Below are 26,412 nucleotides of genomic sequence, written 5' to 3'. Positions count from 1 at the left end.
CTGGATGCAGATGCTGGCACCAAGCCAAATAAGCTTCTTTTCTTTATAAATTTTCTAGCCTCAGGTATTCCTTTATAGCAATGCAAACAGACTAATACGAGCCCTAACCAGAAGAAAAATTATACATAAGAAATCAAGAATTCTAATATTCTTTTCAATGTTTTTTCTTTTTTTTTTTTTTTTTTTTTTTTGAGACGGAGTCTCGCTCTGTCGCCCAGGCTGGACTGCAAGCTCCGCCCCCCAGGTTCACGCCATTCTCCTGCCTCAGCCTCCCGAGTAGCTGGGACTATAGGCGCCCGCCACCTCGCCCGGCTAGTTTTTTGTATTTTTTTTTTAGTAGAGACGGGGTTTCACCGTGTTAGCCAGGATGGTCTCGATCTCCTGACCTCGTGATCCACCCGTCTCGGCCTCCCAAAGTGCTGGGATTACAGGCGTGAGCCACCGCGCCGGGCCTCTTTTCAATGTTTTTTCAAAACAATTTTGGAAATTGTTTTTTTGAAGTAATTAGGAACACCCAGACCATGAGGAAAATTGGGTCAGGAAGAGCTGATCGTAAAGTACCCTGCACTCCCACGCCCTGGACTCTCAGTGCATAAGTTTCAATTTTGTTTTTATCACAACAACATCCATATGCTTTAATTTCTCATCAGAGCTCCAGCCAAAAGTTGCATAAATATCAACGAAACAATTCCAAAGAGAAAATTAAGTACGAAACAATCCCAAAGAGAAAATTAAGTACAAAATGATAATCATTGTGTTACTTTAAAACATTCAAAAAAGAAAAAAAAACTTCAGAAGACCCAATGCAATGGTAATGGTGAGAACTGCAAGCAGTGGCTCCAGAGTATTCAACAGAATCCCCAGTCTGAGAATTTTCACATTATCAAAAGCAGCACATCCACTTTCTTTTAATTGAATGGAGAAAGGAAAATGACTATGGTAGGTGAAGCATTGATAAAGCACTTTGATAATATAAAGATGCAGAAGAAAAACTATTTTTTCCATTCCTAACTTTGGGTTATTTTACTCAAAAGGCATTGTCTACTCACATTGCTGGAGAATCAAAGAAAGTGGCAGGCACAGTTTGTTCTGACTGCTGTACAGTGCTATGCGGCCTTGGGAAAGTTGCCTAATAAACTTCTGTGCTCTATTTGGTCAGACCAAAATGGGCGATAACCTGCCACCCTGCTTGGCAGGTGAAAGTCATAGACTTGAAGCAAAGAGCCTGTCTTATCTTGTCCCTTCTCTTTCTAGACGGTTGTAATCTATATGAAAATGGAAACGCTTTGTGTCATCAACTTTGCTTATTTCTCAGGTGCTATGCCATGACCCCTTAAGGTCCCTTGAGCTCTGACCACTGATGGGTCTATGGCTGCATTATTCCCAGTAGGCAGATAAGCAGCCTGGGGAAGATGGCATTGGCTGAGTGCTTTGTCCTGGGTGCCTGGCTCCCAACTGGCCTCAATCTGAAGTCACAATGCATGCTCTCTCTCTGTACCTGCCAGTCCCACAACTTTTCCCTTTACTCCATGACATCTTTACAAGATCTAAAAGGTTCCCCTTTCTCACATATTCCCCTCACAGAATCCCCAGAGCCACTCTATGACTTAGCTATCATCTTACAGTGGAGGGATCTTAACCCAGGGGAGCTGGACCACCATCCAAGGTCACACAGCCTGTGGGCAAGTAGCAGAGCCTGCCGACTCCACATCCTATGTCTTTGTGCCAGCCTTCCTTTGAGGGCCTCGTATGGGCAAGTCACATGCTTTTCAGCAGTTTGCAAAGCTCATTTCACTAAGCATGTTCCAAAGCCAGGTAAGTCCATGCAAGGCCATTTCTAAACTTAGGTCTAGTGGCTGGTGTAAGTAGGTGAAATTTCAAATGTGCCCCCTGGGGAAGTGACTGAAGGACATACCTTCAGGAGGTGGGGAGTGCAGGGCATCGCCCTTTATGAGCAGCTCCTGCTGACCCAGTTTCCCCCAAAGCTTGGCGGTTCCTCATTGTCCCAAGCTGCACAGAACTGACATCCTGCCCAGGGTGCATGGTAGGGACCCTACCATCCAGCCACACCCTATTGACGGTGAAGAGAAGCACAGCTACAACTTACCTTCAATCTTGCAGTCAAATCTAGCAGCACTTCCCTCCACAACTTCTAAATCACGAATGGTCTTAGAGAAATAGGGTTTTACATGAGGCTTTTCCTCAGCAACAGCCTCAAGGAAAGCTTGGGACACATCTTCTAGAAGACAGAGAAGAAGACCAGGTCATTTCTTCATTCCTTGTTCTCGCCTCGCCTCTAGCTTAAAGAAACTAACTTTTTAAAAAGCCGCCATGATTTAGCAAAGAAGGCAGCTTTGAGAACTGAATCATAAGCACGGCTTTCTCCTGGGGACAGGTTGGCCTGCTGCCAAATAGTTTTTGGCAGAAGAAAGAACTGTGCCCAAGCTGAGGAAATGATCAGACTCCCCCTTTCCCTTATGCTGACATGTTGAAAGAGGAAATCATCTTTAAAAAGGATTTCTGGCTGCATTTCATGCTGCTTTAGGATTCAGCTGAGGGTATCTGAGCACGGCAGGACCTCGCTGGCCTTCCTAGTCTTGGTATCCCTCTGCCCTCCTTTTGCAGCAGGTGTTCCACCTGCTTTTTAGAAGGGAGGAGCCATGTCCTAGCCGCATCTTCAGCTTCCAGTGGCTCTTGCTCCATGCTCACACTGCCTTCATGCTGTGTGACTGTGGACCAGGATGTAGGATTGGTTCAGGGAAAAACTATAACTTGGAGGGACAACTGTATCTCCTCCCTTCCCTTCAGGCTATGTCTAGGTCATCTGAGGAGGGGCAGGAGTGGCTCGGGAGGGACCAGGCCTGTGTGCTGCAGTCTCTGTCCCTGGCTGCAAGGAAGCTCCAGAGCAGGCAGCTGCTGGCCTCACCAATAACCCTACCTTTGCTCACCAAAGGGATCTAAACTCAGCTTCTCACCAGTGGATACAAAAAGCACCAGGAAGGGAGGGACAGAGGGAGTCTCTGGCCAAATGAGATAAGGGCCTGGCCCTGCAGGCACCTGAAGCAGGAAAAGGCTGGGGCTTTCACTGAGGAGATGGACGGCACAGCATCTAACACGGTGAGCAAGTAACTGACCCTATTAGTCTCCAGGAGGGGCCCTGCCAATCCCAGTCTGCCCAGTTCAAATGACATGATTCAGCAGCATGAACAATGCCAAACAAATGTGGACCATGAGAGTTAATTTTTATTTATAACAAAACCACAAAGATGGTAGAAAATAGAATATTTTGTAAATCTTACACAACTGCACGTAATTTTAATGTATTTTTGCCCATTAATATAGAGTATCACTTTTGCCATAAGAACAAAGGAAGATTTTAATAAAGTCTTTGTTAATTTTAACACAAAATATATGAAAAAGCATAGCTGAGGTCATCTAGTTCTATTAGACAAATAACAACTTTCCCTCTGAAAATGGCTAAGCCTAAGGTTAAATGATTAAGAATAATTATTAGACTTAGTAACTGTCAGGGCAACTCAAAATTACTTCTGAATTTATCTTTGCAGGGCATATTAAAAAAAAAATTAGAAAAAAAAAAAAAAGAACAAAACCAACCAAAACCTCAAAATGCCCCTTTGTTCCCCAACCCTTTCTTTCTCACCAGCTGGCTGGAGAAACTCCTCCTTACCTTCAGATTCTAGTTTTTCTGCATTGAGCGGGCTGGTTGGTGACCCTGTTGAGGATTTCCTGCCACTGAGCCCTGAGATCATTGCCATAGAGGACAGTCTTCCAATGGCTCTCACAGCATTGCCCGTTTTCTGGAAAATAGACACGGGGGTTGGACTCAGGCGTTGTCCCTGGTTCCAGCTGGGTAGTGCGAGGGGCTGCGGGGAGTAGAGCCCAGCCCCAGAGAAGCAGCTGTTCCCTGGATCAAGGACCTCCCGAGAGCCGAGGTTCTGCCAGAGGAGCGAACCCAACCTTGCTCTGCTCAGCACTGTCAGTGTGTCAGAAGATGTTCAGAGAATGGAATGGGGCCTGGAACTGATGTGTGCGTTAATGTGACTAAACAAGGTCAACATGAGACAAAAACCCTTTTCATACAGTGCTTCAACTCCCATAAAAGGGATAGTTTATATAAAGCAACTGCAGGCTGAGACAGCTCCAAAGACTTATTGCTGACTGGGCCTAGCGGGGCTGTTTCTCGTAAAACAATGCCAGTGATGTGATTATAATTGGCCAAGAGAATAGTTACTACGGATCCCACAAGTCCTGATGCAAAAATAATCATGATAATAATAACAGAGCATCCTGTTGACCTTGGGCAAGTCACTTAACCACTGTGAGCTTCAGTTTCCTTCTCTAGAAGGAGGCGGCTGGATAAGATGATCTCCAAGGTCCCATTTAGCTCTGTTTATAATTCAGAGACTTAAGTGATTTGGAGAAACACTCTGGCTGGCCCCAGCACAAGTCTACGATGCAGTGAAGCTCTGGAGGGGAGCTCTTCCCTGGTGTGCATTCAGGCACCGAAAAGAAGCATCGAAGAAATAAAAGGCAACGGCACTTTGCTTTTCGGTGACTAGACTTGGGAGAGGAAAGAATTTCTGCTGAAAAGGATCAGAACTTGAGATGTAATTTATTTACATTGTGAAAATTCTACCAAGCATAGGATCCCTAATAATGTACAATTGTGTCTTATTGTTTTTTTATCTTTCAACAAGTTTTTCACCTTTTTTCTAAGGTTAACAGGAATGACTAAGAAAACTAAAGCACAACCAAGTCTTTCCACCCCTGCACCCAAAGCATCTTTTTTAGGCATCTAAAAGCTGTGCATCCAGACAACAGATGTCACCACAGACTGGCTACTTGTCCCCCCTGAGAGAGGAAGGAAACAGCCTCTTCATAGGCAAATGGCTTGTACTCATTGCACCTCAAATTCTGCCTGCAAAGCCATTTTCCTCCTGAATTCACTTCACATGCTTAAGTACTTCAGTAAAACCTCACCATTTAGGACTACTTGGAAAGCCAGTAAGCTTCAGTAAAAAGTGATCATTTTGAAGATAAATAACTTCTGGGTGCTAAGGAAACATACAGAAAATTGTGTGCGTGTGTGTATGGTGAAAGAGGAGACTTACTGCAGTGGGCAGGATGACCTTACTGTCATGCCTCCTGCCGTCCTTGCTGCAGATTGCTTTCATGTACTTTGGACAGACATTCTACCTTGCTCTGTCCCCTAGCCATCCCTTCTCGCACACATCACACTGTGTGGTGTGGGTATGTTTCTGGCCTCTGCCGCCACAGTGAGGCTGGGTCACTGAACAGAATCCAGGGAGCCGCAGGTGGAGGTGATGAGGAGGGGAAGACAGTGAGAGATGAAAACTGAACAATTTAACTGTGAGCAGAACCACGGTGTGGCCCTGCAGAGAATGCCTCTGCAGGCTCAGGCCACGTGGCAACCTTTCCTGCTCTTCTGGCAGATGTTACTGGTTCAGCCTGTTTGTTGTGGTAGCGGGAGTGTAGAGAGATCCAGCTCTTCCCATGGGATGTTATCATGCCTTCAGGAACAGGTAAGAGGTGGTACAAGCCATGGCAGCCCTCCCTGTGTAGTCAATGTCAGACCAGCCTGCTTCCTAATCAACCTGATTCTCACACTCTGCCCTTCTCTGCTCTCCATTCCCTTTATCCAACACAGATTGGTTTGTCATGGGCTAGGAGCCTCTAAACCCAGAGGGTTTGTTCTCAACAAGGGATAGGTTAGTTCTCTAACCCTAATTGCTGGGAGACCTTGTGCAAGTCAGTTCCCTTCTCTGGGCCTCAGGAGCCTGGGAGCAGAAGATTCTAATCTCCCTGCAGTTCCAGACCTCTACAGAAAGACGCTGGTTTATATCCATAAATCTGTAGCAAGGAACACCCGCCTTGAACCCATGAGCTCCCCATTTCCAGACATCAGGATTGAGACTGATCAGGACTGTCTTCACCTGTGTGGTGTGGAGAGATGATGCCTTTTCTCTTCCAGGTTTTATTTCATAACAAAGTGACTAATATGAACCTATTAGAACGAGGAAACAAAAGTTCTAGTATTTCAGAGGAACTAGTAAATATATTAACAAATAAATAGGTCTCACATCTGGAGAACTTTTCTAAAAGATGGAGATATCCAGCATATAATTTCTAAAACATCAAAAATATCTGGAAATTGATTTGTGAAAAAAATTGCTGAGGAAGTTATTTGTCAGAACTAGAAATGAATATATGGGTATGTTCTAGTCTTCCACTTTTATGCCTTTGAGCTGACAACTGGTTATTGCTTTACTATCCAAGGACCTTAGGAAATTTTTGGAACATCAAGATAGCCAAGTTTTAATTTTGTAATTTCTGCCTTCATTTTGAGAAAGTCTTTTTCTCATTTGAGGGCAATTGCCCAGGCTGAATTCCTGTGTCACTGGTGGGCAGTATCTGCACCAGCCTCCTTCATGCAGCACAAGTTCCCTGCCACTTGGAGAGCTTGTGGGGCCAGCCATCTTGGCTTGCCGAGGCAGGCTTGTGGAGTTTCCCGGGATTAGGGTCTTTTGATGCCAATACCAAGACATTCCCTGGCAAATATATGGCAAGCTGGTTACCCGCACACCAGTCAGTCATCAAAGTCCCCCATATATATCATTAGCCCCAAGACTACAGTTTCCCCTGAGCAGGGCATACCATCCAAATGGGATGGTCAAGAATACTCCATGCTATGCTGAGTCCAGTGTTTTCTCCCCTAATGCCCTTGGTTCATAATGCTGGGGTCTTTATGGTTCCCGGAAAATAAAGATGGCTACCCACGGGCCTCTGATGTCTAGTCTTTTGCTTCCAGTGTGCATGCAGAAACGCTATTAATCTGCTCAACCTACCTGCCCCCATTGCTGCACCTTTCCAACATATCTTTGTAAAATTCTTTTAATATAAATTTAAAATATACCTTCTTTCAGAATAACTTCATTCTAAGATGAGTAATACGATTACCCATACGTATACGAGTCATCTATACCCAGCCTAGCTTTGTTTGTAGGGATTTGTTCCCATGACACTTCATTCCTCCTAGGGCTTTTTATGAAAACCACACCAGAATAACAAGAAGGTGCCTTCTCTGGCACAGCTACAGAGAGTTCCGGGCCATCTGAGCCTACCCTTCCCCTCTCCCTCTGCCCCTGCTTGCAGCCCATTCCTTCCCACTCCACCCCACCGCACAGAACCTTGGCTGCTGCAAGAGGGAACCCCCATATTCCAAGGGGAGCTAAGGCCCTGGTGCTTGCAGTTAAAATGCAGAAAACATTTTCCCAAGGGAGCAACGTAACATGAAATGGTTAGAGCTGTTAACAGGGAAGCTACTCTTCAGGGACGCTACTTGTTGAATGGGAATTTTGTGGACAACTTTTGTGGAAAAATCATTTCCAAATGTCGCCATCTATACTAAAATATAAAATTAAGTTTCCTTCTCTGAATTCTACCCTTTTCTTCCCCTGCCCTTCCAGAAAACCCTATGGCTAATAATGCTGTAAACAAGAAGAAAAAGAAATTGATTAAAATATCAGCATAGGCTGCGCACTCAGCACTTTGGGAAGCCAACGCAGGAGGATCGCTTGAGGCCAGGAGTTCAAGACTACTCTAGGCAACATAGTGAGACCCTGTTTCTACCAAAGTTAAAAAAATAAAATAAAATTAGCCAGTGTGGTGGCATATGCCTATAGTCCCAGCTACTCAGGAGGCCGAGACGAGAAGATTGCTTGAGCCCAGGAGGTCGAGACTGCAGTGAGCTATGCTTGTACCACTGCCCTTCAGCCTGGGTGACAACATGAGACCCTGTTTCTTTAAAAAAAAAAAAAATCAGCACCACTGTGATTCCCTGACTGATTTAACTGAAAAATTCCCTTTGCCTCCTTTCCTATTTCCTCATCTCTTCTCTGCTCCTAGCCCCTGGGTTTAGGCGTCCTCCTGGCTTTGGTTCGTCTGCAGATGTTCCCAGGTGATAAGGCTGCCCCTTAACCTATAGCCTCAGCCAAGTAATATCCACTTAGACTCACTGCTCTGAGGACTGCCCCGCCCTGACATCAGCTTCCCTATCCTTTCCAGAAATATTTCTTTGAGACCTTCTGGCCACAGGATTATTAATACAGCTGACCTTTGATTTTGTAGATCCTCTCCCCTTTTTTAATAAAAGAATATTTGCTATTCAGATCCCAGTGGCACCAAAAGGTAAGCAGCTACAGATGTTTCAACTCACCTTGCACTTGAGGGAGGCCTGGAGACCCATCTAAACCTTCCCATGAGGGGCGTAGCCAGGAACTGACTTCCACGGCGGAGGAGCACAGCTGAGATGTGCTGGGGATGGTGGTCACTTAAACTCCACACTTGTGGCCCCCATTTGCCTTTGCTCCCTCTTTCAACCTCTGAGTGACACTCTACTTTTGAGGCAACTGTGATTTAGTCACCTGGTGTGGCAAATGACCAGTGTTCCAGTTGCCTCCAACACAGTAATTTCCCTTTTCTCTGCCACCCAGTCAGTCTCAATGCCCCTGGGTCCCTTGAGTATCCAGCTAAAAGACTCTGCTCCTGTCAAGCCAAGCCCAGCCAGAATGGGTCCAGCTCCCACCTCTGTGCCTTCTCCTCCACATGTGCAGTCCTCTTCTCTGTTCTGACTCAGGTTCCACACCTGATTCAAACTCTTGAGCCTGGGAGCATTTCTTCATAATCACATCCAACTCTGGTTGTGACCAGGTCGGTTCTATCCACACACACCCGTGGCTATGGAGAGCTATCCGGATAGTTTATGTATCTTGGTGCACATTATATCCTTTCATGTCTAGTTGCTTCAGTTCCCCCATTGTACTACATGGTCGCTGAGTATAGAAACCATGTCCTCTCAATTGCTTGAACCTGGGAGGCAGAGTCTGCAGTGAGCTGAGATCGTGCCACTGCACTCCAGCCTGGGTGACGGAGTGAGACTTTGTCTCAAAAAAAAAAAAAGAAAGAAAGAAAGAAAGAAGGAAACCATGTCTTCTCCAGCAGCCTAAGAATTGTAATTCTAGGCCAGGAGCAGTGGCTCACGCCTGTAATCCCAGCACTTTGGGAGGCCGAGGTGGGCGGATCACGAAGTCAGGAGATTGAGACCATTCTGGCTAACATGGTGAAACCCTGTCTCCACTAAAAATACAAAAAATTAGCTGGGCGTGGTGCCAGGTGCCTGTAATCCCAGCTACTCAGGAGGCTGAGGAAGGAGAATGGCGTGATCCCGGGAGGCGGAGCTTGCAGTGAGCCGAATTCGCACCACTGCACTCCAGCCTGGGCGATAGAGTGAGATTCCATTTCAAAAAAAAAAAAAAAAAAAGAATTGTAATTCTAATTGTAGTAATAAAAATGATAAAATAGAATGATGATGGTGATAAACATCCTGTGGTTTTGGATAATAATTTTATCCACCCATGCCTTTTATCAGAGGCAGTCTTGGAGTTAAGACTATGTGTTTTGCAGTCAAGCTCTGGGTTTGAATCCTGACCCTTCTGCTTATTAGCTGTGTAACCCTGGATGGCTTTCCTAACCTTTTCTCTGCCTCAATTTTGTCTGTAAAGTGGGGATAATAACAGTACCTGCCTCCTAGGGTTAAAAGATTTAGTGCATAGATAGTGCTTTAAATGGTCCCTGACAGATGGCCTACCTTAATACCTATTAGCAACTGGGATCATTTTTGGACACTTACCATGTACCAGGCATTGTACTACTAAACGCCACATGACGATGATCTCGTGTAATTCTCATAATTATCACAACAAAGCTGTGAAGTTGGTACTATTATCCTCACTTTACACATGAGAAAACAAATCCACAGCAAGGTTACGTCATTTGCTAAGGACACATTAACATACAACCTTCCTAGATGGTGGGACCATGTCTCTCTCATGTGCCATCCTCCTTCATCATAAAGAGATGTGAGACCATCATGCTACCATCCCATTTTCAGGGTTGACAAATGGACCTCAAAGTGATGTTGCTCATCCCAAGCCATGAAGACATGAAATGTCAGTGGCTTAACCTGAGTAAAGGTTAAGGGTCCTCTGGGACAAAGGTGAGCAGGAACAGAGAGACAGCTAAGCTAAGAATCCATCCCATCTCCTCGAGAAAGGGACTCTGCACTCAGGACTAAGCACACCACTGTACCTTAATCAGCTGCCTAAACTGGTCCCAGACTGCTTCAGAAACGAATTTAAACTTTCTTGGTGTGAGGCCAGGGCAAGCTAGGAATGAAAGTGGCTTCAGCAACACAAATATGAGGGGTAATATCCCAGTCCAAAGTGACCCTCTCATTACCTGCCATTTCCTTCTTGCCATGTACTTCTTCATCCGGTCCTTGGAGAGTTTCTTGGCCTCCATGTTCTTGGTATCTTTCATTAGCCATGGATGCTGAAGGCACTGTGTGCAGTCCAGGCGGTTTCTGACAGAGGCAGAGATCAGGAGATTTTTGAGCAGGAGGAGACCTCAGAGACCACTGGTTAGATCAGAAATGGGAGGCCAGCTGTTCCCGGGCACGAGGGCAGAGGCCAGGGCCCCCTGCTCCCGGACCGTCCACCGTGATCAGGATCACTGTGCTCTTCACTTTTCTCCTCACTTGGTCTGGGTCATACTAACCAGAACCAGCATGGGTCAGTGTTATGAAAGCCTAAGCACCAAGGAAGCAACTGGGCTCCATGGCCTGCTCTTGGGGTCAAGGAAGAGTAAGTGCTGCAGGGCAGATGTTTCTGGGATTCTTGGGGTCGAGGAAGAGTAAGAGTAAGTGCTGCAGGGCAGACGTTTCTGGGACTGGCTGGCACCTATTTCAGGGTGGTGTCATTCTGCTGGTCCTATGAGGGCTGGGGCCCACAGAGCCTAATCCTCCTGCCACCCTGTCTGGAGGAGGGGAGAGTTAAACCCTAGGATAAAACCTCCAGCAATCAATGAACTTTCATGTTTTATGTCTTATGGTGTGGTTGAGTATCAGGTTTTTCCTGTTACAACTCAAAGAAGTAGGTCCTGCATATAGCCTATGAATTATGACTTCTTTAGAACTGCACTGAAACTCACTTCATCTTTCTGAAAGCTCTAGAAACACTTTAGATCTAGAAACATTTTAGAGCCATTGCCTTAACTGTAACAGGACTAAGAAAGCCTAAAGAACCAAATGCTAACATATATAGAAAAATGACTGGAAAGAAGTATAGCAAAATGTAGTGATCTTTAGATAAAGGGATTATAGATGATTTACATTTTATTATATTCTTCAAATCCTCTATAATTTGCATGCATTACTTTTATAATAGAAAGCTTTTTTTTTTTTTTTTTTTTTTTTAAAGTGCTGATAGGTGGTGATTTCTGGTTGAAGAGAGGCTGGCTATAAGAGTTTATGGGAATTTAGTGTCTTGATCTGTTTGAATAAGATCAGTTCTTTGTTTAATCCATTTTATGAGCACAGAGGGATCCAGTACAGCCTGTTACTGACTTAATTCAAGGTCAGATGAGAAAATAAGATATATACACACAATACCTTGTTTACCAAATCTTCAGTGAATAAAGCTTGGATGACAAAAGCCATCGTTGTACCAGAGTTACTGAGGAAGTTTTCATCTCCTGAGGCACCTTGGGTGTGGGGGTCCCTCATACTGGAAGGTAATTTAGACTTCCCACAGTATCTTAGTTCTCCTTGGGTCATGCCCATTTCTGATACAGACTGTGACAGCAAAAGGCTAAAAAGACCTCATTGTCAAGGAGTATAGAATGTGGCCTCTGGAGGAGTTTGGCCCTAAATGGCTAAAAAGACCGAGAGTGGGGTGCATCACAGGAAAGCCTGACAGAGCCATCTGAGACACTCCAATATTGCTCCTTCAGCAGCTAACTGCACCCTCCTGCCCTGAACAGCCGTTCTTCCTCAGGGGAGCCATCGGCAGCCTTGCAAGGCTGCAAAGTCACCTGGGAGTGCAGAGCTTCCTGCCTGCCCTGGAGTCAGGCCCCTCCCCTTCTCTCTAGCATGCCACCCATGTCAATACCACCCTTCTTGGCAAGGCTACAACTACTCCCTGGGATTGCCAAGTATAGCTCTAAGCTCCTCTGCACCCCTACAGTCAGACTCTGCCTCATCTACTCACCTATTTGCAGAGTGGGTGAGCTGCCCAAAAGGCCAGCTGTTCTCACCTGAGTCCTACTGCTCCCTTTCCCTGGGCAGCCTTCCCTACACATGGAGAGCCCAGGACAGTTCCTTCCAGGAGATTCTGTCTAGGCACACCCACTGCCCACCTTCAGTCAACCTCCCACTCTGGTCTCCCCTACAACTCCAAGCTCTAATCTTGCATTGAAACCTGGAGGGCCTGAGTCCCTGACCTTTCCCCACAGCCCATGCACACTGGCCTCCCACTGTTCACTTCCCTATGTTCACAGCTGCAGCAGGCACAGGTGGGGAACCTTAACAGAGGCAGAGCTGGGAGAGGGCTAAGCCCAGTGGTCTGGGATCACAGCCTCCCTTTGGCCAGATGTTAGAAGGTACCTGGCTGTATTCAAGCATGCAGTTATTAAATAACTGAGATATAAAAAAACACTAAGCCAGAATAATAATAATCTGGGGATATGATTGGGACCCACAGAGAAGTTCTAAGATGCCGCTGTCCTCTGCTCTTGCTTGTTGAGAGGGTCCTTCCCCTGCAGCCCCTGAAGAGGGCTGTGGCTGGCCACAACTGTACCCAGAAAATAAGAAGGGCAGTCATTATTCACACAGAACAGCTGCCCCTCGCTCTGCAACGTGGTCAAGTGTCGCTTTTCAGGTCAGGTGTCTGAGCTTCTGAAGGTGAATTCCATGTCTAGCTCCAGAGGGCAGGGCCTAGGAAGTCGCCTCCCCGACCCACATGCACTCAGGTCTCTTATCACGCCCACCCTCCCTTCCTCAGGGAATGCTAGGAACGACTCAAGGCGGGGTGGCAAGGAGGGTGCCCCAACAGGCAAAGGAATCCCCCTTTGCTTCCCAACACAGGGCAGGGAGTGGGGAAGCAAAGACTGAAATCCCAACTCATTACTTCATATCTTTCTTCAGCAGATTGCTGATGAAATCCTTGGCATCGTCGGAGATCTCATCGAATGCCTCGTCGTCGAAATCCCAGGTGGCTGAGGTAACGTTGGCCAAGGTTTCATTATCGTTGTCTCCCATGAAGGGGGAAAGGCCACTGACTCTGCAGAGACAAGAGCAGGACAGCAGGTGTGGCTAGGAAAGGGCGTGCTAACTGAGGTCAAAGGTGAGGGTTGGCCAGCCTCCCCACCCCCAAACTCTTCTTGGCAAGGGCCAAGGCTCTGTGGGCCTTGCGCCTGCCTTCCTTTCACTTGTGGAAAGAAAAGAGGGTGTGGTTCACAGCCCTGTCTTTTCTTGGTCACCTGCCTCTTGACACCACCTACCTGTGAAGCTGAGGTGCAGTGGGTTTGCTTTAGATTACGGGCTTCTGCAGGGTACACGGCAGGGCTGATAAGTCCCTCTGTCCTGGTCTTCTATTCTTCCCCAAAGCCCAGGCTACAGCCTTCTCCAAGCCCCTTCCTCCTGTGCTCCTGCCCCCTCTCCGTGGACCCGGCACATGGTAGTGATCACCACGGCACCCTTCTGTCCCCTCCCTCCCAGCTCTCTCCACTCTCCACACACCTTCAGCTCCAAGAAGAGGGCCCAGCACATAGGAGAGGCTCAGCAAGTGAAGTGTGTGCCCGACGGATAGATGGACTTTGAATCGGCAATGTAGGTTCAGGGAACCTGAGGCATTCATGCCAAACTAGAAAACTTCCCTATGAGGTTCTGTGGCAGAGGACAGAGTGCAGCCTCTCTGCTTGCTGGATGACCTTGGACAATTCCCTGATCTGTGTCAGTTTTCTCCTCTAAAATGGAGAAGCTGCCATTTAACTATAGGGTGGTCACTTCTTCATTCTCAGCAGCATCGTGATGGCAGCAGACACTTACTAAACTTTTTCTATGTGCCAGGCACTGGGTCAAGTGCCTAAAATAAGTGAACTCACTTAATCTTAACACTGCCCTATGATGCAGGTAATTCTTATAACTTTGTTTTACAGATGAGGGAATTGAGGCACAGCCCAGGCTCAAGTAACCTGCCCAAAGATTCGCAGCCAGTGAGACGGGAACCCAGGTATCTGCCTCTAGAGCCTGTCCTCTTAAATGCTATACTATCCTAACATTTCTGTGAAGATGAAGTAAATTGCAGCGTTCAGCACTGGCACCAGGCCTGGTCCACAGTAAGGAGACAGTCCATGCCCGGAGACCTCATGCAGTTCTGCTGGGTTCCCTCCACTCCCTCACCAAGCTGTGAGTGCAGGAATGACTCTGTGACCAGCAGCTGAAGCCAAATAAACTTTATAAGGTAAGGAATTTCAAAACAAAATAGATCAGATTTGCGGCGTATTGACCTTACCTCTCACCTCTGTGCACCTCACCTTCATAGCAACAACCCACCCCACTGTTCATGCGGGCCTTGTGAGCCAGCCTCATGGGTGTTTGACCTGCACAGTTGCCCAGAGTCCCACCCTTAGACAGGCCCTGTGCTTGGTTTAATGCTCTGCTGCTGTCATCTCAAGATTCTCAATAAGGTTTGAACAAGTGGCCCCACCTTTTATGTTGCAAATTATGTAGCTGTTCCTGCCCTGACCTCAGCTGAGCCCCATGAGATGGGTCTGGGGGCCAGGCGTGGTGGCTCACGCCTGTAACCCCAGCACTTTAGGAGGCTGAGATGGATGGATCACCTGAAGTCAGGAGTTCGAGGCTAGCCTGGCCAACACAGTGAAGCCCTGTCTCTACTAAAAATACAAAAATTAGCTGGGCGTGGTGGCAAGCACCTGTAATCCCAGCTACTCGGGAGGCTGAGGCAGGAGAATCGCTTGAACTCTGGAGGTGGAGGTTGCAGTGAGCCAAGATTGTGCCATTGCACTCCAGCCTGGGCAACAAGCAAAACTCAATCTCAAAAAAAAAGAGAGAGAGAGAGAGAGATGGGTCTGGGGCCCTCCAGCCATCAACCTGTCAAGTTAGGGCTTTACCAATGTCTCTTCTCCCAAATGCTTATGAATCCATCATCATAAGCCAAGCACTGACAGCTTCAGGAGTAAGGCTTTGGTTGAGTTTGACAGAACAAAACCCACTTGAAATACTGGGAGAAAAAGCTTGCCATGGGAGGAACCCTCTAGTGAAACCTTTTGTAAAGAGAAGAAAGCTTTTACAATGTGAATTGTCTCATCCTAATCAATATATTTGTGTTTCTGAAAAATAGGTTTTTGTGGATGGGATATTTTTAAAGCAAGACCCTGATTTATGTTTTAAGAAGGCAAAGAGAATCATTCTTGGTCATGTCCCCATGAGGGAAGGGTGGGCATTTACCTGTCCCAGAGTCTGCACTGTTATCTGCTGCTCTTTTCCCCTCTCTGGGCCTCAGTTTCTCCTTTTATACATCAAGAGGACTAGGCTAGATTTCCTAGGGGCCTCCCAGCTCTCCGTCTCTGTGACCCTGACCCCCATGTGGCCCATGCAAGCCCCTTCAGGAAGCAGCCTGTCTCTTGCCTGTCAGTCACCTGCTGCTTCTTTACATTTTGCACTGGAAACAGAGAGCGGGGAAGTCCGGCAGTACTCCAAAAGATGGCAGGAAAAGCAAACAACTCTGCTGTGGAATGCAGAAAGTTCCCCTTCTGCAAACCTCCTTTCCTTATTAGGAACTATAATCCTGCAAAGATAGGTCTTAATCTCTGCAACTCTGGGCACAGTCAGGGAGAGCCGCCTCGCCTCTGGCCTCTGGCGCTCTTCCTTCTTGGCAGCCTATTCATCTGAAATACTCTCCTCGCCCTGCCTGGCTCCTCGCCTGCCCAAGTTTCCCCAGCATTCTCCCTATTAAAGAGCACGTGTCTAGAATAAAAAATGGAATACATACACAGCATGTTGACAAAGAGGGTGTTCGAGTTTTCAGTAATGCTGTTGCTAGGTGGTGGGGTTTTAGAGGATTTTAAAAAACCTTTTTTGGGGAAGTTTTTCTTTATTGCTAACATTTGCATAAGGGATCATGTCTTTTAATTTTTTTTTTTTTTTTGAGATAGGATCTTGCTCTGTTGCCCAAGTTGGAGTGCAGTAGCCATCTCAGCTCACTGCAACCTCTGCCTCCTGGGCTCACGTGATCCTTCCACCTCAGTCTCCTGAGTAGCTGGAACTGCAGGTGTGTGCCAACACACCTGGCTAATTTTTTGTATTTTGGTAGAGATGGGGTATCACCATGTTGCCCAGGCTAGTCTCAAATTCCTGAGCTTAAGCAATCCTCCTACCTCCACCTCCCAAAGTGCTGGAATTACAGGCATGAGCCACTGTGCCCAGCCTTGTCTTTTTATTTAGAAAATAGTCATTATTCTTATTTTTTATTTTTTTGAGACAGGGTCTCGCTCTGTTACCCAGGCTGGAATACAGTGGCATGATCATGGCTCACTGCAGGCCCAACCTCCCCAGGCTCAGGTGACCCTCCCACCTAAGCCACCTGAGTAGCAGGGACCACAGGTGCACGCCACCATGCCCAGCTACCTTATGTATTTCTTGCAGAGATGGGGTTTTGCCATGTTGCCCAGGCTGGTCTCAAACTCCTGGGCGCAGGCCATCCACTCACCTTGGCCTCCCAAATTGCTGGGAGTACAGGCATGAGCCACTGCACCCAGCTAGAAAACAGTCATTATTTGTTAAAAAAAATCAACCAGTCAACAAATAATGTTAGTATTAAAACACCTCTTTATCTCCCTGGTCTCCTCTAGTTTTTAACTAAGAGATTGATCTGTTTTTCACAAAACTGTAATCAGTCTGGGCAAGTCCTCGGATGCTTTACTTTTTCTTCACTGGATGTATCAAGTACAGACAGACTCTACACATTGATTTTTAATGGTCAAATACTAGTCTTTGGTCATGAATGCAGGGCATTCTAATTTCTTAATTCTCAGCTCATTGCAAAAGAAATTCCCCCAGGGAATCTGATGTAGAGGCCTGTTTGGCTCTGGGGACAGAAGGTTAGGAGAGCAGAGGGTGCAGAAATGCCTCTTGGACTACAATTTCTCTCTCTCTCTCTCTCTCTCTGTGTGTGTGTGTGTGTGTGTGTTTTAAGAAATGGGGGTCTTGGCCAGGCGCGGTGGCTCAAGCCTGTAATCCCAGCACTTTGGGAGGCCGAGACGGGTGGATCACGAGGTCAGGAGATCGAGACCATCCTGGCTAACACGGGGAAACCCCATCTCTACTGAAAAATACAAAAAACTGGCCAGGCGAGGTGGCGGGCGCCTGTAGTCCCACCTACTCGGGAGGCTGAGGCAGGAGAATGGCATAAACCCGGGAGGCGGAGCTTGTAGTGAGCTGAGATCTGGCCACTGCACCCTAGCCTGGGCGGCAGAGCGGGACTCCGTCTCAAAAAAAAAAGAAAAAAAAAAAAAAGAAATGGGGGTCTTGCTATATCAGCCAGGCTGGTCTTGAACTCCTGACCTCAAGTGATCCTCCCATGATAGCCTCCTGAGTAGCTGGGACCACAGGTGCGCACTACTGCACCTGGCTTCTGTGTTGTGTTTTAAGCAGCAGACAGATGCCCCGACTGTATCAGTGGCTAGCTAAGGGGACCACACATCTGCTGATGGAACTACTGACTGCTGGGAAGGGGTTAGTCTTTTATCCATATTAGCTATCTGATACTCTGGTGGGAGAGCTGAGAGGGCTGAGTAGGTCCACAGGAAGAGCTGGCATCATTTTGTGGACTGGCCGAGGAAGCAGTGACGTGGGGTTTAGTTCTGTTAGTAAAAGTTGAAAGTGGTGGTGGGGCTTGAGGAGGGAGCAGGGATCCTAGGGCTGGAATCAAAGCACATTTCCAGGTTCAGCAGCAGAGAGGGCAGTGGCAGCCCCGGGTGGGGAAGGCAGAGGTTACTGGATCTGGCTGAGGAGCCCTGCAGCCAGACCCTGGTTTGAGGAGGCCCTGATGCCCCGGTACTGTGACCCCTCCTCAGCTGACTGGGCAGCTGTCACCAGAAAAGCTGACCTGCTTCCCTGCCACACACACCTCTCCCCACTCCTGGCATCTCCCGACCACACACCAGGGTGGGGAGGGACAGCTGACAGCTGTCTGCACCATGGTGGGTGTTGGACAAACAAATAAGCATGAATGGGAAGGCAGTGCTGCTGGGCCCGGTCAGGAAGAGGCAGGAGGAGGAAGCAGAGCAGCCATTGCTGGTTCACTCTGGCTTGAGGGAGGCTGGAGAAGGCATTGTGAAGTAGGGTGAGGGACGGGCATGGAGAAGAGCTGTTGTGGCCTCCCCACAGGCAGCAAGGAAGTACCAAGTCCAGGAAGTAGGGGAGGGAGACAGCAGCGGGAGGAGTGCTGTTAAACGGAGGCAGGCTTAGGATTTCTTCCATACGGAAGTGTGGCCTCCAGCTCTCTGGTACTGTCACTTCCTGCCAGAAACCACATGGCTATTGCTAACTTCAGAAGGTCTCTAAGTACTCACACAACCTACTGTCTCCCTTCAGGATCTGGGGTGAGAGTGTGGGGGCTCCACGACCCCATCTGCTCCTTCCCTATAGGGCCAGGAACTGCCCTGATGGCTGGGCTGGGTGTGAGAGAGTAAAGTCACATTGTCCTATGGTGACCCAGTCTGTTGCCATCCCTTCCAACTCCCTGGCCTCTCCATCTCTCACTGGCCTCAGAAAGGAGAACAGGAGGGGCTCTCTGGTTCAAAGGTGGAAGTTGCCCAGACAGGGACTGCCCGACAGATGACTAGGCTCCAAAGAGAGGGACAGAGTGGGGCAGAAGATGCCCTGAGGGCCACCAGAGAGCCTCTTTTGGGTGCTCCCAGCAGTGGTTCCAGAGTTCTGCATCGCAGGAGCTTAAAAGATACCACCTCCTTGGCGCGAACGTTTTTTTCCAGCACGAGTCTCTGCTGAGAGCCCTGGCTTGGGAGGGGAACTCCCTGACTTCCATCCCCGCTGAGAGAGTCAGCCTGGAAAAGCCCCAGAGGGCAGTGGCTCACAGTGGGGGTCCAGGAGCCAAGATGTGGCACAGGATTGATCCAGGCTGAGTCTGAGCCACCTGGCCTGGGTCCCTGCCACACACACCCCTCCTCCCTCCTGACACCCCCTGCCCAAGCACCTGCAGCATCAAAACTATCTTCTCCCCATTTCCAAAACTCTGCCCTAGTTCTTGGTCTTTGCTTTAAAAGTAATCTGGTAAACAAGGTAGCATAGTGTCCAAATTACTATGTTCCTCCACCTAAAAGAACTCTCATTTGACAATAAAGTGCCCTTATGACCCAGTTATTCTAGTTCTAGATTATACATCCAACAGAAATGTACAAATATGTTCACTGAAACACATGAACCAGAATGCTTCCAATGGCCAAACTGGAACCCACTCAAAAGCCTATCAAAGCAGAACGGATAAATTAACTGGATTATATTCACACAATGGGATACTACGTAACACTGAGAATAAACAGTCTACAATGACACATAGTACTATGAATGAATCTCACAAACGATGTCAAGCAAGAAAAGCCAGACACTTCTTTCTGTATTATTTCATTGACATTAGCCATGAGGGTAATGGTGACCTCTGGGGGTTGGTAACAGGGAGGGGCACCAGAGGGCTGTGGGGGCCTGGCAGTGCTTGGTTTCTTGATCTGAGTAGAGGTTACACTGGTGAAAACTTAGTGAGCAGTCTAGTCACTGCTCTGTCACAGACCGATTGTCCTGGTTTGCCTGGGACTGTTCCCATGTTAGCATCGAAAGTCCTATATTCTGGCAAACTGAGACGACTGGTCCCCGGCCCGACTGTGGGAAGTGGGCAGCCACATGGGCTTCCTTGGCCCCTGTCACCTCAACACCACATGAAGATTGAATCTCTGCCATGACCCACTCTTGGGTTTGTTCTGAGGATCAAACAAGGTCCTATGTGAAAATCTGTAGCTGCAGAAGATCCTGATGCCACAGCAGTGGGAAAACCCACTGAAGAATCAACAGTAAGGCAAGTCTCCATGACGGCTGGAGGGGGACCCGGCGACCAAGCCAGACCACAGGGCAGCTGGGGCTGAACAGAGAGCTGACCAAGGACTGCTTCTCAAGGGTCTGGTGTTTTTCCGGGGGCCAGAGGTTAACACGGCCCAGGCCTGGGGCCACCCTCAAAGGGGCAGGCTGGCCCCGCCCCCTACCCTGCTATTCCTTACTTATCTAGGGAGCCAGGAGTCAAGCTCGGTCCAGCTGCTGTCTTCACTTGTCAGCACCCCTTCTCTAGGAGGGGGCGGAGCAGGGAGACGGGCATGGCAATGCACACCTGGCCCCGGGTTTTTCTGCTGATCTGGGGGAGGCTGTGGTGGTGCGGCTCATTCCAGGCAGGAAAGAGGATAACTGGGCTACAATGCCTATGGCGCAGGTTCCACTGAGGGGACCGTCCTAACAGGCCACAGTGAGTAAAGCTCCTGAGCATGCGAAAAAGTCACATTGCACAAAAGTCACCCCACTTCTGCTAAAGCTTTTGTAACACTGGCTTCTAAACCTGGCTGTACATCAGAATCACCCAGAGCCTTTTCTCACATTGGGGTCTGAAAGCCCCAGGGGTCTGAGAAAGTATTCCTAGAGGTCTTCCTCATTTTCTTTGAAAATGTTAAATTTTTCCTCTTGTTCTGACAGTAAAAACATTATTGAATGAAAGCATACACATCTGCATCTTTGGGGACACCATCCCATAACTGCATGTGGCCACACAGGTTCAGGGGCTGCCACACAAGTTCTGAGGCTAATGACTGTCCGCACCCTGGGGCTTCAGGGACTAAAGCAGCCAGAGCCCACCGAGAGAGTGTTCTCAAGCCTTGTTACTCAGAGCGCAGTCACTGAACCAGCACAGTCGCAGACCTAGAGCCTGTTAGAAATGTAGCATCTCAGGTCACCCAGACCTGAACAAAAACCCTGCAATGTAAGGAGCTGCCTAGGTGAGTCAGGAATGTTAATGTTTGTGAAGCACGCTGGCCTAGATGGCTGACCTCCCCTCTCCTACAGTATTGTTCATTGAAATGGCTTTGGATTTCCCACCTGATTTTTCAATTCTAATTACTGTGTTACTTTCTTTTGTCTGTTCATCCCATTGAAGGCTCGATCATCAATAGTGTTTATTAATTCATCCATATACTGGACTCAGAGATGAGGTTGGTAGTTGGGGTCCCCATGCCATAAGGATGGAGTGTTATGCCCTGAAGACAATAAGGATGCCCAGAGATATGCCCCTGGCCTCCTGCCCTCCTTCTTTGTATACCCACACAAGTGAAGTTTTATTATTTGGTGCCAGCCACATTTCCCATCCTTCTGACCAAAGGCCACAGGCTGGCCAGCCTTGGGGACAGTGAGCTCCCAGAATGGGGATCTCGGCATGTGTAGCTACATGATGCTACAGAATATGCAGGCTACTGACTTCCTGGGAGCCCAGGAGCAGGGTGGGCTGCCAGGGATGGGAGGGGAGCCTGCCACCCTCCTGACTCTGGGGCGGGCTCCCCATCATGACAATGGCAGGGCAGCCTGGGGACTCTCCCGTGGAAACCTCAGCCCCCACCCACCAGTCCACCGAGTGCCCCGAGACTCACAGGATGTAGCAGATGACCCCGATGCTCCACATGTCTGTGGCATAGCCGATGGGCTCATAGTTGATCACTTCAGGAGCCACAAACTCCGGGGTGCCAAAGAGGACCTTCAGGGACCCCGCATTCTCTGAAACCAGGATGGAGAGGGATAAATTGCCGGAACATCACGGAGCCCGCTTGAGGCCAGCAGCTGCCCAAATCTGTGTGTTGACCCCAACCTGGGAGGGGCCAGACACAGGCTTCGGCACAGAGAACAGGCACAGAGACATCTGACCTCCTTGTTAAACAGGTGCCTCAACACACCAGTGAAACCAACAAACCGCACACTCACCTGAAATGTCCTGTTCAGGTTGGGCAGGGGGAGAAGAGGCCATTAAAGCACCCGCCCCTGAATGGTCTTTTTGTGAGTCTGTCTCTCTCATGAGTTAGTTCCCCTAGGCAGGGACTGTCACTTACGCTTAATAATAATCTCTAGCATTCACTATGTCCTATGTACCCCGCTGGCAGCTTTACAAGGGTTCTCACCAACCCTAAGGGGTAGGTATAATGCCCGTGCTGCTGAGGAAGTGAGTGAGGCCCAGGGAAGTGCAGTGGTTTCCCCACCTCGTTAACAAGTGGTGGTCAGGACTCAAGCCCAGGTAGTCCGACTCCCGAGCCATGCTTACCACCACTCCTCCCTCCTGCCTCTCCTACTCCTCACACAGCTTCATGGCTGTCCTCCAGGAGCTGCTGGGAGGGTAGTTGGGAGAGGCTTCAACCCCAGGGTGGTACCTCTTGGCCTTAAAGGACCAGAGATGCCTGTTAATATGTGCAAAAGGCAGGTACCTATGGTCTCGCTTAACTTCGCAGAGCTCACAGCAAATGTTCTAAAACAAAGCATTTAACAGCCCTCAGATGTGAAAGCGCTGCTCCAATTCCTGCCTCTCAGCCCTTTCTGCTACATTTTAGCCTCTTCCCAGTTCTCTGGTCCTTGGTGGACACGGTTGTTCCCACAATATCCCTCACCAGTGGAACCTGGACCTTGTGTTCCCTGGGCTCTGACACTGCCGACTCCTGAGGACAGCGGCCTCTCTGTTTGTTTAATTTATTGGTGGTCACTGTTCACAGGCAGGCCCTGTACGCCAGTCACTGCCTCTACCCTGTCCCGTTGGCAGGAGTGAGCAGAGCAGGCACACGCACCCAGCGCTGAGGTGTGCTTCTCACCTGACTGCGCTGACCACCAGACCAGTCGTGGTCTATCGGAACCTCGCCCCCCACCTTGCCCCTTTCCTCTTTATGACCAACACAGCCTCAGCCAGCACTGAGCGTCCTAGGAGACGTTTATTGGGTGGCATTCATTTGGCCCCTCCTTTCTACTCCCTGCAGGGTGGTGAAATAAAGCCAGCTCACCCCAGCCCTAGGGCTCCTTGCTAGCAGGGCAGTGGCTGAGAAGGGAGGATGAAGCTGTTTCCTGAGCTTTGATCACTGGGACATCAAAGGGCTGCAGAGGCAGGCTGTATGCAGGCGGAATGTGAGCCAGGTAGGCACCTACCAAAACGCTTTCAGGGCTGGCCTTGAGACCCTGACCGCCTCCCCCGTGACCTCTCTCCTGGCTAGCATAAGAGTCAGAGGTGCTGCAGAGCACTCTCAGCAAGGTCTGGGGTCCTTGTTTCAACCCCAGCACATCCCCTGGCTCACAGTGGGACCTCCTGGGCAAAGCTATTGTGAACCCTTGTTTCCCAGTCTATAAGATGGGGCTCATAAAATCTACCCTGCCCACCTTATGGTGAGAATCACAGGGATTATTTTTATGTGAAAGTGCTCTAGAAACTGTACAGTATGATGCAGATGTACAGAGCCACCATCACCAAAATGACTTTTGCTGCTAATGGCACCAGAGTGAAAAACAAAAGGGGATAATCATCATCATATGTACACTAACACCTAAGCAGTCTTACTATGGTCAAGGCACTCTTCCCATCCCTTTACCTATATTAACACATTTGATACTCCTAATGAATCTGTGAGTTAGGTCCTACTATGATCCCACGTTTCTGATGGGGAATTTGAGGCTTACTGTCACATCCAGTAAGTGGTAGGGGCAGGATTCGAACCTGAGAAGTCTTCATGGTCTCGGATTTAACCCCAATATTGTACATTTCCTCTCACACTTACTGTGAGGGGAAACGGCCACTGCAATACACGCTGGTGTCTGTGGGAAATGAGCCTTACCCAGCCTCCTGGCCAGACCAAAGTCGATGAGCTTGATCCTGGTGCCCGTCTTGTTGACACACATGATGTTCTCCGGCTTGAGGTCCAGGTGCACGATGCCCTGCTTGTGGATGTACTCCACCCCCTCCGAGATCTGCCGCATGTACTTGATGCACTCGCGCTCCGTCAGCTCGAAGTCCTCGTCAATGATGCGCTCAAACAGCTCACCTCCTGACACGCTGCGGGAACATGTGCACGGGGTGGTCAGGCCACAAGCTCACGGAGGCCAGGCTGGCAGGGAGTCTGGTCAGGGTAGGCTGGGGAGAAACTCGCAGGAAAGTCCAGGCAATGGGGGTGATGGGCACTTCCTGAATCCCCCACCCTTCCAACATGGAAGAAGGGTCAGGGCCTCCTGGTTTCCCATGAACCCTGCCCTGCACCCACTACTGGAGACTCAGGGAAGCATCTACGCTAGGCAGTTTCAGAGGTGGGTGTGAACAGAGAGATCCAGACATGATCTTCTTTCTTTTTTTTTTTTTTTTTTGAGACGGGGTCTCGTTCTGTCACCCAGGCTGGAGTGCAGTGGCCAGATCTCAGCTCACTGCAAGCTCCGCCTCCCGGGTTCACGCCATTCTCCTGCCTCAGCCTCCCGAGTAGCTGGGACTACAGGCGCCCGCCACCTCGCCCGGCTAGTTTTTTGTATTTTTTAGTAGAGACGGGGTTTCACCGGGTTAGCCAGGATGGTCTCGATCTCCTGACCTTGTGATCCACCCGTCTCGGCCTCCCAAAGTGCTGGGATTACAGGCTTGAGCCACCGCGCCCGGCCCAGACATGATCTTCTTAACAAAAAGAGTGACCTCTGAACAGTCTCTTTCCCTCGAATGACCACACATGGCTAAGGGAACATTCTTGTGCCCTAGTGTGTCTTTTAGTCACAGGGAACTCAAGTTCAAAATACTCACAGTTACCACAAGCATTTGTTTTGCATAGCCAGGAACGGAAAAATATCTTCAATCTTCAATAATAAGCCTCAGCAAATTTTCTAAAATTAGTTGGCTATAACCCATTATACCTACAGCTGTGACAGATCTGCTTACTCTGGCTAGGTCTATAGTATTGGTTTACTCCCTGAAGTCATAATTAACTGGTCTCCCCTGGACCTCTTCCTTGCCCCAGCTGTGTAATCCTTTCTACCTGGATAGGCTTTGGATCCTGGCTATGTCTAGTCAACTTGGCTTCTGCAGCCACAGGCATGCATCCTCTGCTAGGGACTGCCCCGGGGTCTCAGCCATCAGCATATCGCCCTTCAGTGCAAATGCACGGCCCGCCGCCTGAGTTGCACGAGTTGTCTCTGTTCCCCTGTCCTAGCCCTCTGACCCACCTTTCTTGGTCTCTGCTTAGCAAGTTTAAAGCATCTCTCTGGTAACTTATGCAGCACCCAGATATCAGTAAGCTCACTTTTCTTTTTTTCTTTTTCAATTTTTTTTTTTTTTTTTTTTGGTAGAGACAAGGAGTTCAAAGTTATGTTGACCTATGATCACACAACTGCGCTCATGCCTGGGTGACAGAGTATGACCCGGTCTCAAAAGCGAAAGAAAGGAAAGGAAGGAGGAGGGGAGGGGAGCCCCGGCTGGTCTGGAACTCCTGGCCTCCAGCGATTATCTCACCTCAGCCTCCCAAAGTGCTGGGATTACAGGCATAAGCCATCATGTCTGGCTTATAACCAACCTTCCTTCTTTCCTTCTTTCCTGCCTGCCTGCCTTCCTCTGTCCCTCCCTCCCTCCCTTCCCTCCCTCCTTCCCTCCTTCCCCCCTCCCCTTCCCTTCCTTTCCTTTCCTTCGTTTTTGAGACAGGGTCTTGCTCTGTCACCCAGGCTTGAGCGCAGTTCTGTGATCATAGCTCAACATAACTTTGAACTCCTGGGCTCAAGTCATCCTGTTGCCTCAGCCTCCCAAGTAGCTAGGACTATAGGTATGTGCCACCGCACCTGGCTTATTTTTTAAATGTTTTGTAGAGACAGGGTCTCACTCTGTCACCCAGGCATAAGCTCATGTTTCTACAGTGGTCTGTAGGTCCACCAGTTGAACAAGGCCGGATGGGTTCTGGGCCTGTCCTCTTGCAAGGGTATTTCCTCTCCTACAAAGAGTCCTCATGAAGAGGAAAGGAGTTGAGTTTGAATCCTGCTGCTGCCTTTTATGAGCTGTGTAACATTGGGCAAGTTGCTTAACCTTTCTGAGTCCCAGTTTCCTTATCTATCCCTGCCTCATAGAGTTTTTAGGAACGTAGGAGCCTTTGTAAAGTATCATGCCTGACACATAGAAGGTGCTCAACACTTCTTACTTATTGTCTGATAAGCTGTGGTAGGCTAGGTGGATCTTGTCACTGACCCCTGCAGGACAGAGACAGGGATGCACTGTGGGGCCCAGCATACCACAGCCTCTGCCACATGACACACACACTCACTTCTGGAAGGGCTGAACTGGAGAAGGTCAGTCTGTGCCAGTGACAGTTGGAGGGAGCTAGAACTGACACTTTAAAACCCATCTGAGAAGGAGGTCCCCAAATGGCCAGCAG

General features: G+C 48.7%; 1 protein-coding gene across 14 annotated transcripts in view; it reads right to left on the bottom strand.

Annotated features, from left to right (window-relative positions):
* The window catches only part of MYLK (myosin light chain kinase), a 220,904-nt gene that overhangs the window by 4,492 nt on the left and 190,000 nt on the right, over nt 1-26,412 (bottom strand). For 8 of the 14 annotated variants that reach the window (XM_001113525.5, XM_015130014.3, XM_015130015.3 and 5 more), the window contains 6 exons: nt 23,860-24,077; nt 21,652-21,775; nt 13,065-13,217; nt 10,339-10,462; nt 3,689-3,818; nt 2,108-2,239 (listed from right to left, as the gene is read on the bottom strand). In XM_001113525.5, the coding sequence (XP_001113525.3) occupies nt 2,108-2,239; nt 3,689-3,818; nt 10,339-10,462; nt 13,065-13,217; nt 21,652-21,775; nt 23,860-24,077 (881 nt within the window). Of the gene's footprint in view, nt 1-2,107; nt 2,240-3,688; nt 4,078-10,338; nt 10,463-13,064; nt 13,218-21,651; nt 21,776-23,859; nt 24,078-26,412 lie in introns of those variants that run through there. The other 6 variants (XM_077993789.1, XM_015130016.3, XM_077993790.1 and 3 more) reach the window with 4 other exon arrangements.

Source organism: Macaca mulatta, chromosome 2 (genome assembly GCF_049350105.2).
Source record: "Macaca mulatta isolate MMU2019108-1 chromosome 2, T2T-MMU8v2.0, whole genome shotgun sequence".
In the NCBI taxonomy this organism is placed as follows: domain Eukaryota; kingdom Metazoa; phylum Chordata; class Mammalia; order Primates; family Cercopithecidae; genus Macaca; species Macaca mulatta.
Note: the sequence above shows the minus strand (reverse complement) of the source record. Positions and strands in the feature narration are given on the sequence as shown.